General features: G+C 34.4%; 1 protein-coding gene across 7 annotated transcripts in view; it reads left to right on the top strand.

Annotated features, from left to right (window-relative positions):
- The window catches only part of PCNX1 (pecanex 1), a 169027-nt gene that overhangs the window by 77761 nt on the left and 73527 nt on the right, over positions 1-17739 (top strand). For 5 of the 7 annotated variants that reach the window (XM_086709392.1, XM_086709393.1, XM_086709391.1 and 2 more), the window contains one exon: positions 4622-4806. The exons of the other annotated variants lie outside the window; for them this stretch is intronic. In XM_086709392.1, the coding sequence (XP_086565518.1) occupies positions 4622-4806 (185 nt within the window). The remainder of the gene's footprint in view (positions 1-4621; positions 4807-17739) is intronic. 7 annotated transcript variants of the gene reach the window in all.

Genomic DNA, 17739 nt, shown 5'->3' with positions numbered 1-17739 from the left:
AACTCCTGTTGAATACATGGTAGATCAGAAGAGCTGACCCCCTTCCCTTGTTAAAATCCTGTTCTTGAGAGTAACAAAATCTTTCTCTTTACATTTCCCTGGAATTTAAGACTTGCTTATTTTTTCTGGGTTTTACATTACAATCAGGAGCTTCACCTTTTGTGGGTCATGTTCCTAATTAATCCTGCAGTAATACATAATTCTGTAAGAAGTAGTATGGATTAGTTAAACCAACATTGAAAATATGAAGATGGGAAGGCACCAGTTAAAAAAACATTTGGTCTAGAAACCTTTTTCTGAGCACCTTTGCCTTTTATGAACCCTCCCCTTCTGCTCCCTGAATTAACTTCTTTTTGCTGATGGATTTGGGGTCTAGCCCCAACCTGCAGAAAGAGCTCAGCATTTCATTTTACTTGTTTTGTTTTTTCTAACCTTTTCATTTTGCCCCTTTAATAACACTTGCCATAGACCTGTTTGCTTTCTTACTCCATGGTGCTGTTTATTAATCCCTTTTTTTATTTTAACCTTCTTTTTTTGGTCTTTGCAAACCCTTTCTTTCTTTGCCACAAATAAGCCTGCTGGATCCCACTTACCCAACAAACGCAGACAAATTACTTTTTTCTTTGCCTGGTGGAATATTAAAGAACTGTGTGCTAACTCCAGCCAATCATGTAGAATTCTGTAGGGTTTTAAATACATCACCGTTCAAATGAGGATAATGGCGTGAATCTTACTTGTAAAGCACTCACTTTAGAATTTTTGGCAGGTAATCTTCTAGTAGTCAGTGTGCAGATTTTGTTAAGATTCTAGGATATTTCCAGCATAAACTTTACATGTATCTTAAATAGGTGACTTTATCATGGATGAAATAAGATACAATTTAGCTTAGAGAAATTAAAAACACCAATAGATAAAATCTTTTTTAAATTGCAAAAATATTCAGGTAGAAAATATTGGTGTTAATTCTGTTTGAATTACATAATAATACTCTCATCTTTAAGTAAATATAGGATTGCATGGTCATGGAAAACTTGAAAAACTTGTTTGTCAAAAGGAAATGGAATAGGAGTGACAGTACTTTAATTACAATTACTATATAAGTACCAGTAAAATGTACTAACTTATTTTAAACTTTAATAAATAGTTCAAGTAATTGACAGTCAAAAGCAACTTGGTAAATTGTATGTTTTCAAGGATTGTGAGTGAATCATAAATTTCTTCCTGAAGGGAAAATGCAGATTTTTAAAATAATTGTTAGAATGTCTTGTTTCAGAATTATTTTTAAGTGTCCTTTTCATTAAGTTAGTCTCGTAGGTAGCTTCGATAGGCCCTTGCCAGTTCTCAGTTACTAGAGAGAAAAGCAAAGATTAATATTTAAAAATTTTATAGTACTAGTATTAAGAGTTCCATATTTATCTATTTTTATCAACCCAAATATGGTATCTTTTAGAACTCTGGTTAATGGACTGGAATGAAAAATTAGTTGCATTTGGGGAGGGGACAAAAGCTTTATCTTATTCTTAGATCTTTTTTTTTTTTTTAAAGTGTTAGAAGATTGAAAGATCTGTAATCAAATAAGGTCATAGTAGTAACAGAATACATGATTAGAAATTCATAGGGATCATTTTGTGGTACTCAGGAAAATCCACCAAATATTTGTTGTTTGTGTACTGTGTTCAAGGCATTCCTTTGAGTATTCTCTGGAATCTGCAGATTCATAAGAATAATGTGATGATACTCTTAGAGTTTACTTTTTCATCATGGAGACACAAATAAAAATAACCAACGATATAAGGCAGAAGGTGCCAAATTCTAAATAAGTGGTACAGAGGAAAGAAAGACCAAGACCAACTATATTTTTCTGCTATTCCTTATTATTTTTTAAACTTTATTTTTGTATTTTTGAGAGAGGGGGCAAGAGAGCACTAGTGGGGTAGGGGCAAGAGAGAGAATTCCAAGCAGGCTCTGTGTTGACAGATGTGGGGGCTTGAACTCACTAACCGTGACCTGAGCTGACATAAAGAGTTAACCCACTAAGCCACCCAGAGGCCCCTGTTTTTCTGCCATTTAAATTGGAAATGTTAATGGGTAAGATTGCATGTCAGTGATGCTATTGATAGCCAATAGTTAGACCTAAATTTCTATCTTTCCTTTTACTATGTTGTAAAATAGTTGCTACCTTTTCTCAAACTGGTAGTTTTGATAGAGAATTGGTACTCTAAAAAATATTAGCTCCTGTCGGTTATTAGTTAGGTAAAGCACAAACATCCAGGAATAGTTTTCCTACCAACTTCTGTAAAAATGAGAGGTTTTTTGGTTGTTGAAGGATTTTCAAAACAGGAATTCAAGGGACATAAACATTTATGATCAGCTTTTGATGTTCAAAACCTTGACAGCCACATAGATTTTCACTAGTTTCTTTTGTTTCTTTATTCTGGAATCGATTTTCATGCATTGCCTAATACTTTGGAAACCTTTTTGTATATATGGGTATGTTGAGGATTATTGTATTCTCAAATGTGTTCACATTAAAATACACCTAACTGCCATATAGCACCTTTGTTTTTGACTTTAAGTAAAAACAAAAAAGGACAGAAATATTTGTTGAGTACATATTGTATAAAATTCTGCTGTCTTCCAATTCAGAATCGGAAGGGACATAGTACTTGAACTACTTAAAACACCTTTTTTGTCAGAATTTTCTCCCTTGTAAGATTTGGTCATTTTGGTAAGCTTTGTAAATAACTTTGGATTTTGAGGAAGAGTAACAGACTTATTATATATGTATGGAAAATACAACGATATTTGATTCCATTAATTCCCAAGATCATCTCTCGATTTATGTCAATTGTACAAACATCTACTCCAAAGGAGTTATTAAATGAATACCTTTATAGTTACAGCTTAAAAAAATAATGCAAGTAAGCATCAACAAGTCAACATTGTGTGGACTTGGTTTTTTCATGTGTTCCACACATTCCTCTGCTCTATTTAGAGTGTATACTTTTTGTTGGCTCTAAAAGAAGCCTGAACTATGAATGTTCCAGGTAGTAATGGTTAGTAGGACTTTCTGTGGTGGTAGAAAGATCTATGTAATTAACACTGCCCAGTGTGGTGGACACTAACTACTAGCTTTTGCCCACTCCGGTAGCTCTTCACTACGGCAGCCACTAGCTACTTGATGTGGCTCTTGAGCACTTGCAATGAGCTTGGTGGAACTGTGGAACTAAAATTTTAGTGTAGATAGTCACATGTGGTTACTTTATCAGACAGTGTGATTCCAAAGTGTATTCTGTTGCCATAACCACAGGCTTCAGCAGCATAAGCAGTGTTTTCTACTTAGTCTTTTATTACATGGTTACTTTAAATTGCAGCTTTCTTCACTGTCCATAAAGATGAGTTTATTTTATAGGCATCAGAGAAATCATTGCATTGAATTCAGAACATTAGAAAGAAGTTGGTACTCAAAAAAATGATAAAATAACTGAATAAGGCCATCCTATGCAGCAGTCTTGTTGTTGTTGTTTACTCAAAGGTCTAATTTAATAATAATGCAGTTACTTTGAACATCATGTAGAGAATGACATATAATAATTATACTCAATATTTTCATGAGTTTCATTGATTTAAATTTGAGTATTAAGCACATTAAAATTCATAGTATTTTAAACATCTAAAATATAAAATGAGTTAAGAATATAATAGTTTCTTAATTATAGATGTTTAGATATTTAGATTTGATAGTTTTAATAAATGGCAAGTCTATAACAAAATACTAATATATTAACAGAATTCTGTAAGATTTAAAAAAAAGACTGTAATATCCCTTGAGAAATTACAGGTTTCCAAAATATTTTTAAGATGTTCTAAAATGATGGGCCCTTGTTAATGAAATGATGAAATGGGTTGGAGAAGGTAATAACATGTATACAGAGCCTGTGTGGCTTTATTTAAAAAATATGCAGGCTTTTCATAGAAAAAATACTTTATAAATTAATCATACTTGCAGCATCCCAGCAGTCATTTGTATTTCACTCGGTTGAGTCGATGTTTGTTATTCCATTTCTCTTGCACTAGTTTGTGATTTTCTTTTGATTGAAAATTGTCACCTTGGTAGCATTTGATAAGGATTCTTTGGTTTTCAGGTGCATAGAAACTTTGTTTTATTGTGAATTCGAGATGCCAGAATATTTGAAAGAACAATTCTAGAATTATAAAGGTTATAAAGAAAAGTGCATATTTAAACTGACAAAGAGGATTTATCTCTTGGGGACCAGCTACAACCCCCATATATAGTTAATGTGCTTGTTTTTCTTTGCTGCTTTCTTTTTCCTTACACTAGAATTTTGTTGGCTTGGGGTGGGGAAAAGTCACAGATTGGTTAGTTTACATATACATTAAATGTTTGCTGTGTTCATCACAATGACTCAGTTTTCTAAGGACCAGAAGATTTAAGACAGCAGTGTAATCTGTATATGTTGCAAAGTTTGTTAGCTTTCTTAGGTTACATTGAAAAAATCAGGTTACATTTTGAAATCCATTTTCTATATTGACTTCATTCTAGCTGTTGTTTTTTTCTTTTCTTCCCTGTAATGTCTCCCCAATCCATGTTTTTTCCTAGCCTTCAAGATGGTCAGCAAGGCCAGCAGTCCACAGCCCAGGTCAAAGTCCAGTCCCGCCCCCCTTCCCAGGCTGCAGTGCTCAGTGCTAGTGCCTCCTTGCTGGTGAGAAATGGGAGTGTCCACTTAGAAGCATCACATGACAATGCATCTGCTGTAGGCGGCAGCAGTTTGCACGATGAACTTGGTATGCAGGCCTTATGTAATCTTGGTGATACAAAACTGTAATACAGCAGATGATGGGTAACAATGATTGCAATTTCTGTGAGACAGCTTCACTTGGAACTATGCATAAGAGCACTTTTTTATAGGATTTGTCCTATGTGTGAGGAAAATTTGACTTGCTTTCCCTTTTCGGTTTCTCTCAACTTTTACTGTTTTGTTTTGTTTTGTTGTTTTTAGCATATTATTGGTAGATAGTTAAAAGTATTAATGTTCATGCTTTAGTGTTCTCTTAAAATGATTCGGGCAGTCCTGTTACTCGTTGGCACTTGTACTCTGTGGGGAAATGCTGATTTTTTGAAAAATGATTTTGATTAAATCTTAAATTCTTTGAATTTGCTGAATGTGCTGCAGGAAGGGCAAAAATACTTTCTGATGGTCTGTTGCTATGGAATCTTTCTTTTGGGTATTCTATATTTCATTTCAGTGTCTGTCACCTGAGATAGACTTACGTAATCCTAAATGCAGTACTCTGAGGACACCATGGCTCTACACTAATATCAATAAATTCATCAAGTTTTTTCTTTTTCCTGTTAATATACCTATAAATATTAATATAAGTTATTAAGTAGTTTATTCTCAGAGGGGTGGTGTAGTTTAAAACCTCAGTAATGCATAGCCACTCAGATACCTCTTTTGTACTTTACAGACAGTATTTTATATTATACTTTGTATGTAAAATATATACAAAGTATATAAAATATAGAGTATTTTATTCTTTAGTTTCTATTTCTCTGTAAATCCATCTTGTGTTCAGAATGCAGATTAGTAACAAGAAAATGAAAAACAATGAAGAGAATTTTGTTATTAAAAAATACACAATTGAAAGCACCACATTTGCTCCCAGTGATTTTGTTTTGTTATAGCTGTGTTTCATTTATAGAGATGATAATCCACTTGGCACTTTGGCTAGAAGGATGTGTGGTATAAGGTGCCCGAATTAGATATAATAACGTTTCATATGCCATTTGTTGACATTTCCCATTTTGTAAAATCCTTAGTTATAGAAAGTTAACAATTAGACAAGCATATTGATGAAAATAATTATCCTTAGCAAATCTTACAGAAACCTGAAAATGGTCATCTAAGATATTTATAACATTGGCATATATAGTGATTTCTAAATAAAAAGAGAAGGCAATAAAACATTTTAATTTCAGAGTGCTTTTGCTTTTGAGTTTACAATTTGAAGAAGCAAGGGAGTTTATTAGGAGGGTCCTCAATTTGGTTACTTGCTTTGAATTAGAATGGTGATACTTTTTTAGTTACAAATAATACTCCGTTGATAGCTTTTTATCGCTATTTCTCTCAGGTTCACTCAAAGTCCTTTGAACAGAGGATTTGTCAATTTGTGCATATGAAATTACAGTGGCCATCACCGTTGCCCATTCGGTTTGTGGTAGCAGCTTTGTGAAAATAAAAGGCTTAATTTTGACCCATTTTGGATTTTTAGACTTTTGCCAAATCAAACATAAAATGATGCGGTAGATGACTTTTCTCTATAAAACCTAATTTGCCCAAAAACTTGCTAAGAAAGCCTTAATGGTAAAATCCCATTCTGAATCCACTTGCAGATTATTGAAAATATGTACATATGAACTCACTGGACAGTTCTAAAGGTAAAGTCTGGAGTGACTTTAGCATCTGTGGGTGAATATTCAGGATGTTGTCTTGAAATTTGGATTTTTTTTTCTTACCTGCCTTCTAATAGCTAGTCACTGGCCTGTGGGACCTGGCTGCGGCCAAATTGAATGTATTGTGATAATTAGCACAAAACAAGCAATCAGTGGACAGTGTATACCTGTTCCATAGCATATAAAGTTGGCCAAAAAAGATCCTGAAAATGAGCTACAGTTGAACTTAAAGGTATTGGTGGAGATACTGATTTTTATAATATATTCCACTAGAATATTTTTGTTACATAGTTTAATTTTCTTCATGATTATAATTAACAGTGGTAAGATAACTTTGGGTAAATGAATTTGGGTCCTGTATACTCAAATATGTTAAAGTGAGTCATGATATTCCCTAAAAATATGAAATATTTAGAAAGGATTGTTTCCTTCCAAATTTAGCTTCTTCGGTTGAAAACTTTTTAATGTACGATATTTACATATGAAAATGTGTACACATAATGCATTTATATAAAACACTCATACAAGCATACATATACATTCATACATATGTATGTTTGAGTGCATATAAATGTTTGCCTATGTACACATATATACGTAATAATTGGTTTACTTTAAACAGAGGAACAGCCTTTTTGGATTAAAGGAAACTTGCAGTCAGGCATTGTTTAATTCTAAGCCTAGGTAGTTTTCCTTAACTGTTTTCTACATCTTTACTTTGTGGTATCATACTAGATAACCACAACTATAAACGACAGCTGTAAACCCATAAACCCATTATTTCTCTGTTGAATTTTAACTAGTGTGTCAGGGTTACCAGGTAACATTAGACATGGTGGAAAAATTCACTGAAGGTGGTATTTTAAGGATTTTATTAGTGGCTTTTTCAGCAGAAGAAAATGTATTTTCATCATAGGTACTCAGCAGGCATAATTGTTAATCATATTTAATTTTAAAGGCTGAATTGTAAGTATATGATTTAGAACCTAGTTGGAAAAATTTGGATGGTTTTCTTTCTTATTTATAGACTTCACCTCCATGCAAACTTAGTTAAAAAAAAAAAAGATTCCAATGATGTGACAGATAAGTTTTAAAGTTAGCATCTTTGAAAAGGCAGTTAGTGTCTAAGAATTTCTCAAATCCTTCAGTGTAACATACCACTTTTTTTTTTTAACCACATCTTAAGGGTTAAAGTACCTCCTCACCAGTCTTCTGGGGGACTACTTTCTTTGCAGTTGGTTTCCTACTATATTCTGAATTAAATTGCAGTTACACTAAATAAAATAAGCTGTGCTTAGTGCCCAGATAAGTCACACGAGGGACTCTGAATTCACATAGCCTTAAAGTTCTATTTTTTTTTAATCTATCAAGCTTTTTCTATAAAACTTGGCAATCACTTCTCAGTTTTATGCTAAACTCAGCTTTCTCTTGTAAATTTAGACTAATAAATCGATGTAGTGATGCCTTTCTAGTTGATAGTTAAATGCTTAATATGTGGCACATCTCAGAGGAAACATTCTAGATAAGGCCTGGTAAAACAGGAAAATTTACATGTGTTTTTTTTCTGTGTGTGAAATTAGTGGTGGTCGTTGGTGGAGATATGCTTTGAAAAATTATATGTAATAGTACATAAAACTTTCATGTAAAAAATAAGAAATGAGGAAAAGTTTGTATCTATGTTTAAAATGTAAATATGAAATATATAAAAATCATAGGTGATATTCCTCTGACAGATATGTTTTCTTAATTTCATTAATGCATTCGAGGTTTAAAAAGTGATGACTGAACTTTTCTGAGGCTTTCTTTTATTTCATTGCTATGCAAGGATTGACAAAGAAGGTATTCTTTGAGATAATCTGCTTTACTACAGAATTTATTAACTTGAAAATGTGGTCAGCTCTAGAAAAAGACTTAAATCTGCCAGGACCCTACCCTCCCTATTGGCCTTTTTATTAAGCGGCTTATAGCAGCTATGCGTTGTTAAGCAGAAATATGATTTGGAGGCTTTAAAATTTTTGACTTTAAAAAGCAGGGCTCAGATGATCTATAATACTTTCATGATTTTTATTAGAGTTAGTCTTGGTGTTTAAAAAGGGTTATATGTATTATGCATTTTGTTATATGTTATATGTCTTATGTTGTATGCCTTAACATTTTGTGCTACATTACAGATACTTTTTCTTACTATACAGAGATCAGAGGGCTATGGGACCTTGGAGTTTATACGTCAGTGCCCTATGTTACACGGCAGATCATTTTCATTCATCTAAACAAAAAGTTATGTTCTTTTTGCAGCGGTCTTGATCTTTTATTGATATTTTTGAATACAAAAAAAGCTGCATTTTGTTTTTTATTGAGGGGAGTGCGACACAAAATATATACAAATGAAAGCAAAATGTTTATTTTTATTGAAGCAATAAAGATCCTTTATTATTATCTAAAAGGAAGAAGTGTGAAGTTTGGGGATATTTTCTTCATTTTGATAAATTAGAATGTATTTTTCTCATTCTTGTAACAGAAATACAAGTTTAGAAATATTAGAAACTATAATGAAAATTAAGTGATCTGTAATTTTATCACTTAGAGATACTCAATTTTGAAATTTTATAATTTTTTCCTCCCTGTCTTTTTTAATGCACACATTTTGTATACTTTCCTGAAACGGAATTGGGATCATGGTGGGTGACTTGGTGCTACTGTATGAGTTTTGTATCTTGCTTTTTTCACTTAGCATGTATGTTATTTATCCATGTTATTAATTGTTCTTTAACTTGTTTCTAAGTGATGGCATAATATTTTATCTCTGAAATCTCCACGAAAGGGAGTAGGATGTAGTGGACTCCATAGTCAGACTTCATGTCTTCCAGTCCACACTCTACTGCTTATGAGCTGTGTGGCCTTGGGCAAGTTATTTTGTCCCTGTGCGTCAGTTCCCTAATTTATCAAATTAATAACAGTATCTACTTCATAGGTCTATAGTGAGGATCATATCTATTAAAATGTGCAAAGCAATTAGAACAGTGCCTGGCAATGATAAGTCAATTACATAAATAATCATTGCTATCATCATTATTAACATTATGTAATTATAGTTTATTTAAACTAAGTTTAAGTTAAACTTGATTAATATATGCATTAGCTGAAATATAGGTTGGGTTCTTCAATGGAGGACACCCTCCTCCCCCAGCCCCTCACCAATCAGTGACTAAAATAAAAGAGAAGTTTACCTGTCTCTCTAACAGTCTCACAGGAGCTATCCCTAGCAGGGGGGTTGGTTCTGTTATCTTCCATGTGTGGCTTCCCTGCTGGTCCATAGTGGCTGCTCCACTTGTTGTCAACAAATGTCATTTGTCTGAAAAGCAGGAAGGGGGAGGGGTGTTGCTAAAAAGTAAGGACAGTTAGTCTTTATCTTTCAGATTGCAACTTGAGAAATGTGCCTGTCACTTTTCCCACTTCCCTTGGGCCCATACATAGTCACATGGCAACTTCTAACTGCAAGAGAGGTTAGGAAATGTCTCTAATTAGGTGAACATAGGCTCAGCTGAAATTCAATGAGGGGAAGGTCCTATTAATACAAGGAATAAGGAAAGGATGAATACTGGAGGTCAGTCATCAGTCTTTGCTACATTAAGCACTTCACATCAATAAGATAAAGATCAGTAACTAGAAAAGTTGAAATACTAGTTGAAATACAGTCACATCAGGGAAATACAAATCAAAACCACACTCAGATATCACCTCATGCCAGTCAGAGTGGCCAAAATGAACAAATCAGGAGACTATAGATGCTGGAGAGGATGTGGAGAAACGGGAACCCTCTTGCACTGTTGGTGGGAATGCAAATTGGTGCAGCCGCTCTGGAAAGCAGTGTGGAGGTTCCTCAGAAAATTAAAAATAGACCTACCCTATGACCCAGCAATAGCACTGCTAGGAATTTACCCAAGGGATACAGGAGTACTGATGCATAGGGGCACTTGTACCCCAATGTTTATAGCAGCACTGTCAACAATAGCCAAATTATGGAAAGAGCCTAAATGTCCATCAATTGATGAATGGATAAAGAAATTGTGGTTTATATACACAATGGAATACTACGTGGCAATGAGAAAGAATGAAATACGGCCTTTTGTAGCAACGTGGATGGAACTGGAGAGTGTGATGCTAAGTGAAATAAGCCATACAGAGAAAGACAGATACCATATGGTTTCACTCTTATGTGGATCCTGAGAAACTTAACAGAAACCCATGGAGGAGGGGAAGAAAAAAAAAAAAAGGTTAGAGTGGGAGAGCGCCAAAGCATAAGAGACTGTTAAAAACTGAGAACAAACTGAGGGTTGATGGGGGGTGGGAGGGAGGGGAGGGTGGGTGATGGGTATTGAGGAGGGCACCTTTTGGGATGAATACTGGGTGTTGTATGGAAACCAATTAGACAATACATTTCATATATTAAAAAAAAAATACAGTCACAAACAGTTCAAGTTTACTCATAATTTTTTAAAATTTATTTATCTATTTTATTTTATTTTTTAATAATTTTTTTAATGTTTATTTATTCTTGAGACAGAGGGAGACAGAGTGTGAGTGGGGGAGGGGCAGAGAGAGAGGGAGACACAGAATCTGAAACAGGCTCCAGGCTCTGAGCTGTCAGCACAGAGCCCGATGTGGGGCTCGAACCCACAAACTGTGAGATCATGACCTGAGCCAAAGTCAGGCACTCAATAGACTGAGCCACCCAGGCGCCTGTACTCATAATTTTTTAAATTGCAGATTAAAAACAAGGTGAGATCTTTTTCATCTTTGTGTAATGTATCTATTATTGGAAAAAGTCTGAAGATTGAATGTTTTTAGAGAGCAGTTTAGAACTGTAGACCAAAAATGCCTATAGCTTTTAGTACTCAAAATTTGCGAACTTGAAAAGATATATGTACGTGGATATTCATTATAACATTGTTTGTAATTTTGACAAACTTTAAACAGTCTAAATCTCTTGTTATTAGAGAACCTCTAAAAGAAACGATAGTACATAAACAGTATAATATTTAGAACTTGATGCATCTTTACTTTTTCAAAAATTTTTAATGTTTATTTATTTTTGAGAGAGAGAGAGAAAGTGTGTGTAAATGGAGGAGAGGCAGAGAGAAAGGGAGACACAGAATCCGAAGCAGGCTTCAGACTTTGAGCTATCAACACAGAACCCGATATGGGGCTCGAACCCACAAACTGTGAGATCATGACCTGAGCTGAATTCAGAGGGTTAATGGACAGGGCCACCAAGGCAACGTATGCATCTTTATTATTGACATGAAAAGTTAAACTAGTTAGTAAGCAAAAGAAGTAAATTTTAGAATGTGTATGAGGAGAGTGATCCAATTGTCTTAGGACAAATGTACGTAAAAATTGTTCAGAAGAACACAGTGGCTGTCTCTGGGGGAGTAGGGATCTTTTCTTCATTTTATGTACTACTTTTGAATCTGATGTGTAGTATTTTTTTAAATGAACCACAAAAAGAAAACAACAAATATCACTCACTCTTGATTTATATTTTGTAGAAATTCCACTGATTACATGCTGTCTCACGTTCCTCCATCTACTTAGACTCTTAACCTGACCAGTCTTTTTTTTCTTCTTTGTTTTAAAATCAACTTTTTGATATATAATTTAGGTATGATAAATTGCATCCATTTAACATGTACAGTTGGTTGAGTTGTAACAGATGTGCACACCTGTGAAATACTACAATCCAGATACAGAACATTTCATCATCTTTAAAAGATTCTTTGTTGCCCCCATTGCAGCCCATCCTACCCCCGCCCCTGGCCACAGGCAGCCACTGCATATTCTATGTCATTATGGTTCTCCCTCTTTTAGAAGTTCATATACATGCAGTTGTAATGTGGCCTTTTGCACTTAGTAATGTTTTTAGTTCATCACGTTGCATGGGTTAGTTTATTCTTGTTTTGTGCTGAATATTATTCCATTGTGCAAGTGTGTGTATATTGTGTATCCATTCATCTGATAGATGTTTGTGTTATTTCCAGGTTTTGGCCATTGTTAGTAAAACTTAACTTTTCAAAAGTGGTTTTACATTCACACCAGCAGTGTATGTGAGTTGCGCTCATTCCCATTCTTGTCCCCGTTTGCATTTGCTGGCCTTTAAAATGTTAACCCTAATGGTTGTATCTCATTGTGGTTTTAAATTTACATTTTCTCTTATGACTGTTGATCTTTTTTTTGTGATGTGTGTCCAAATAATTTGCTCACTTTTAAAATTGGGTTGGTTGTATTATTTTTGAGGTGTAAGAGTTTTTGTGATATTTTAGGCATAACTAATTTGTCAGATACAAATCACAAATATTTTCTCCCATTCTGTGGCTTGCCTTTTTGTTTACCTTGTCATTTGTAATGTCATCAGTATCACTCTCCTGTTGTCGATTTTACCAAGATGAGGTTGTCCCTTTGAAAGAAAATGTGAGCAGATGATGAAATCATAGCAGAATATGAACTTGTGCATTCACTTTTGGAAGGTTCACCTGATCTGGGGATTAGGCAGTAAGAGTGAAACTTAATGAATGAAGGCATGTGATGTTAAGTCAGAACTAGAGGACATTGGCCACGTCAGTTAAAAGAGACCAGTATGTACCCCTATTTTATTGTTGCCGAGCAGTAGAGGCATTGGTCTCTTCGTACCAGTTCTCAAAACCTCTCTTCTAAACCAACTTTTCTTCTCATACCTGTTCTTTTCTGTACTCTCTTGTTTAAAAAAACAAAAACAAAAACAAAAACTAGCACAGTGGTGAACATCCCAGGAAGAAGGATTGGTTCTCAGTATTGAAACATTTATTTTTATTTTTTTATTTTTTTTAAGTCTATTTTTAATATTTATTTAGAGAGAGAGTGAGCAGGGGATGTGCACAGGGAGAGGGAGACAGAGAATCCCAAGCAGGCTCTGTGTTGTCAGTGTGACATGGGGCTTGATCTCCCAAACCATGACCTGAGCCAAGATCAAGAGTTGGAAGCTTAACCGGCTGAGCCACCCTAGCACCCCTCAGTATTGAAAATTTTAATTACAAGTAGCATAGTGCCTTGATTACCATTCTAGTACATTTTTTTGGTCCAAGAGAGGGGTTGGCAAACTATGGCCTGTGGGTGAAATCCATCCAGCTTGATACTTGTTGATGTAAATAAAGTAAAATAAATACATATTTATGTTACATGTTTTCTGTGGCTGCTTTCATGCTACAGTGGTAGTCTTGAATTGTTGTAACTATCTGACCCACAAAGCCTAAAATACTTATTTTCTGGCCTTGTATAGAAAAAGTTTGCCCACCCTGTACTATACGCAGAAATAAAATGAGTCATTTCTGTCTGGTGAAAACTCACGTTTTCTCGGAGACTCATAGGTACCACTCGTGATAATAAGGGTGGCACCATCCAAGAAACTGGCACTAGTCTTAAAAGTCTTTCTCTACCACATTCATTGAGATAGCATTGTGAACACAGTACTCATCACATCAGAAATAAGCACTTTCTGTAGAGCACTTAACTTACCCATGTGGATGCATGTGGTCCTCCAAGAGCCTTCTAAAAAAGCACTTTATAAAGCTGCTTCCCTTGTGTCTGGCTTTGCTCTTATAACCCTTGCCTGCCCTAAGAGTTAATACTTGAGAAGAGAGACCTCAATTAACAGTGTACCAGGATTAGGCCTGGTGGGAGGAGGGTCCACAGAAGGAAATCAAGAAATTTCCAAGGCCTCTGTTGTTGGTACTGGGAGGATTAGAAGAATCCTAGGGGCGCCTGGGTGGCGCAGTCGGTTAAGCGTCCGACTTCAGCCAGGTCACGATCTCGCGGTCCGTGAGTTCGAGCCCCGCGTCGGGCTTTGGGCTGATGGCTCGGAGCCTGGAGCCTGTTTCCGATTCTGTGTCTCCCTCTCTCTGCCCCTCCCCTGTTCATGCTCTGTCTCTCTCTGTCCCAAAAATAAATAAACGTTGAAAAAAAAATTAAAAAAAAAAAGAATCCTACAGAAGATCTGTCCTAGTAACTACCTCTTGCCAAGGTACATGAGTAAAATGAGTAGCATCAAGAATGCAACAGGAGTTTTTTTGTCGAGTGAACAATCTTTATACACTTTGTGCTGTGTAGCAAGGACTTAGGAGTTAGAGAATACCATTAATTTCTCATGTCTTTTATCAGGGTCTTGCCCCTGTCTATTTTGAGTTTATCTGCTGCACCATTCATGGCTTCAGGGAAGTGTTTCAAGGGTCCTTTTCTTTAAATCAGTATCTCGTTTTATCATCTTCCTGTTATTCATCACTTATTTATTGATTTTTGGTTATTTGAAATTCTCCTACCTAAAAAAAAATGGTTTTGTGTAATAAAATGTAATTTTTATAGGCAATAGCAATCAATTCAATGTTCAAAACTGAGAAATACCAGGTACATTAACTTTTTCCCCCCTTAATCTCTAGATGCTATCTCATGGCCAATATCATTAAGCCTAAAATTCCAGCCGCCAGTCTTATTTTGTCAGAAAGTAATTGTTTTCTTTTAAAATCATGACAGAGCCATTCTGTTAGATATAACTAATTATTACCTGGGAGTTGAATATGTTGAGATGACTTAGTTTTTAATCATAATTCATGTGAGAAGGACACATTTTATTGTTGTTCTTCTCAATTTATATTCATCAGAAAAAGTCAATACTTACAGTATTTTTCTTGATACAGGATAATATAAAAATAGGATTATTAATAAGGGCACATTTTACTTTGGATCTAAAGGGTAACTACATCATGGTTTTGATTTTAAATGAGATATATATAAATTTGATATGTATGCTGAGGATCTTCGTACAGATTTAGGATATTCTTAATCTTTATGTAACCAATAGTAATATATACTTATTTCTGTTTTGGTTATTTTTGAAGATGCTTTTAGTAGACTATTATACCTTAAAATATTACGAAGTTTTTCACCAAGACCTTAAGCTAAACGGTTTCTAGTATAATTTTTCCTGAGTTGTTTATCCTCTGAATAAAATTTGTTTCTTTTCAAGGGCTAACTAGTTGCCAGGCCCAAAGGTACAAGAGGAGACCTAGAGTCTGTTATTTTGGTGGAGTTACATTAGGAAAATACCAGGAAGCCTTAATACACTGTCAGCCTTTTCTGACCTGAACATGTTCTTTTTTTTTTTTTTTGACCTGAACGTGTTCTTAAAATTAGTATGTAGACAAAGCCTCTTAGGGGGGAAATAAATCAAAGTTGAAGTCATTGCACATTTGTTAAAATTATAGCCTCCTTTTTCATAGACATGTTTTATGCTTTGCTAAATTTCTAAAATTTATAACTTGTTAGTCATTGCTTTGTAAAGAAGCATTCAGAGTTCTTGATTTATATAGTAATAAAACTACTCAATTTTTCCAACCTTCTTTGTGTAAAGAGCTTTCTGAAGGGCGTGCTTTCTTTTTACGTTTCTATTTATTTAATGTGCAGCTATTTACATTTTATAGCAGACATCTATACATAAAGGAGAGTATAGTTGTATAATGACTTAAGGTTCTTTGTTCCATTTCATAATTACAAAGAATAATATCTTTAGTTGATTTCAGTTGCATATAAATGTCATATTCAGTATTCCCAGAACAGAACTTGTATTATTAAAAATTCCACGGAATGCTTAAATATATTCAGAATATATTCCAATAATTTAAATTCTATTGAATATAATATTATTTGTAAAATACACATTATATGACATAAATACTTATGTTTATCCATTCCATTCTTACTGGATTTCACACATAGCTTCCAAGCCCTCCTAGCTCTTTGTTACTCTGTGATTTACTCACTTGCATGGGTTTATAATTATTCTGCATTTATGCCATGTGTAATTTTGATCTGATGTTTCTTTTTTCTATTAATGTAAGCTATTTATAGTAGCACAGCCAATTTTTCATTTGCCATGATAAATGAGGAAAGAGCACAACATAAAAAATTACAATTTAAAAATAATTTTGAGATCTCGGTCAAGCCAGTATTTTTGTTTAGGTTTTTTCTTCGCTGACAATTTCTGCAGCCACTGTACTACTTCAAAAAGTATTTCAGCACTACACCTAAGAAGAAGCCAGATGGACAGCTTGTATTATTTCATTTTAGTTGATGAGTCTGGTTTGTGTTAGAAGTGCTGAGTGAATGATTCATGACTAGAAGATGAGGGTGGCACGTGGAGGTGACAAAAAGCAGAGTTTTAGATAATCCACATGCTGAATAATCCTCCCTTGAAAAACAGCAAATGAAATAAACATTTCACAGAATGCTTTTTTTCTCATTTGTCATAAGAATATATTTTTCTGAGAAAAAAAAATGCTACTACAGAAAACACCATAATAAAATACATATTCTGTCTGATCCATAGAAAGCACTCAAATAATCCTACTTAATAAAGAACTTCTCAGATTCTGATCCTTTTAAAGTATGAAGTGATTGTTGAGATGTTTTGCGAACCCTTAGTTATAGTATTAGTACATCCTGGGATCTTTTATTGTTACTTTTCAGGCATTTCACTTATATAAAAATGGCCATACCATGTTTACATTGTAGTCATGGAAGAGAAATCTTTTAGCCCTGCCATCTAGTTGAAATTGCCCTGAAGATTCCTCCTATTCATAAACAATCAAGATGCAGCCCGGACTAAGTCCCAAATGGTTGCAGAGTTCTATACCTCATTTCATTGTCCTACTGGAAATTTATATTCATTTATTTCTGCTCCCTACCCACTACTGAGAGGGCTAACATAGGTTGTCAAGGTGAGGAATGCATTTCAGACAGTCTCCAGATTTTTAAAATTTCACTATCAGAAATCATTTTATCTTATAGAGTTCATTTTAAGAGTTCTTTAAACCTGCATTCCTTTGCAACCAATATCATTTCCAAACCTTTTATTGGCTTTGTGGAGATATTTGGCTACAGCTAATGGTGTTCTTAAATTTTTTCAGAGAGTTCTTGTAGACTCATGCAACCAGTAATGTTCATTAAATACTGTGATTTAATTATTACCAACATTATACTTCATTCATTGAACTTCTTAGATCCATTTGGACACTTCATTTTTTCTTAAAAAACACAACATGATGGGTATTAAGGAGGGGACTCTTGTTGTGATGAGCACTGAATGTTGTATGTAAGTGATGAATAACTAAATTTTATACCTGAAACTAATATTACATTGTATGTTGAGTTAAAAAAACCCAAAACAAGAAACGAACCCA

This window comes from Puma concolor, chromosome B3 (genome assembly GCF_028749965.1).
Source record: "Puma concolor isolate L17-30 chromosome B3, mPumCon1.1.hap2, whole genome shotgun sequence".
NCBI classification, from domain to species: Eukaryota; Metazoa; Chordata; class Mammalia; order Carnivora; family Felidae; genus Puma; species Puma concolor.
Note: the sequence above shows the minus strand (reverse complement) of the source record. Positions and strands in the feature narration are given on the sequence as shown.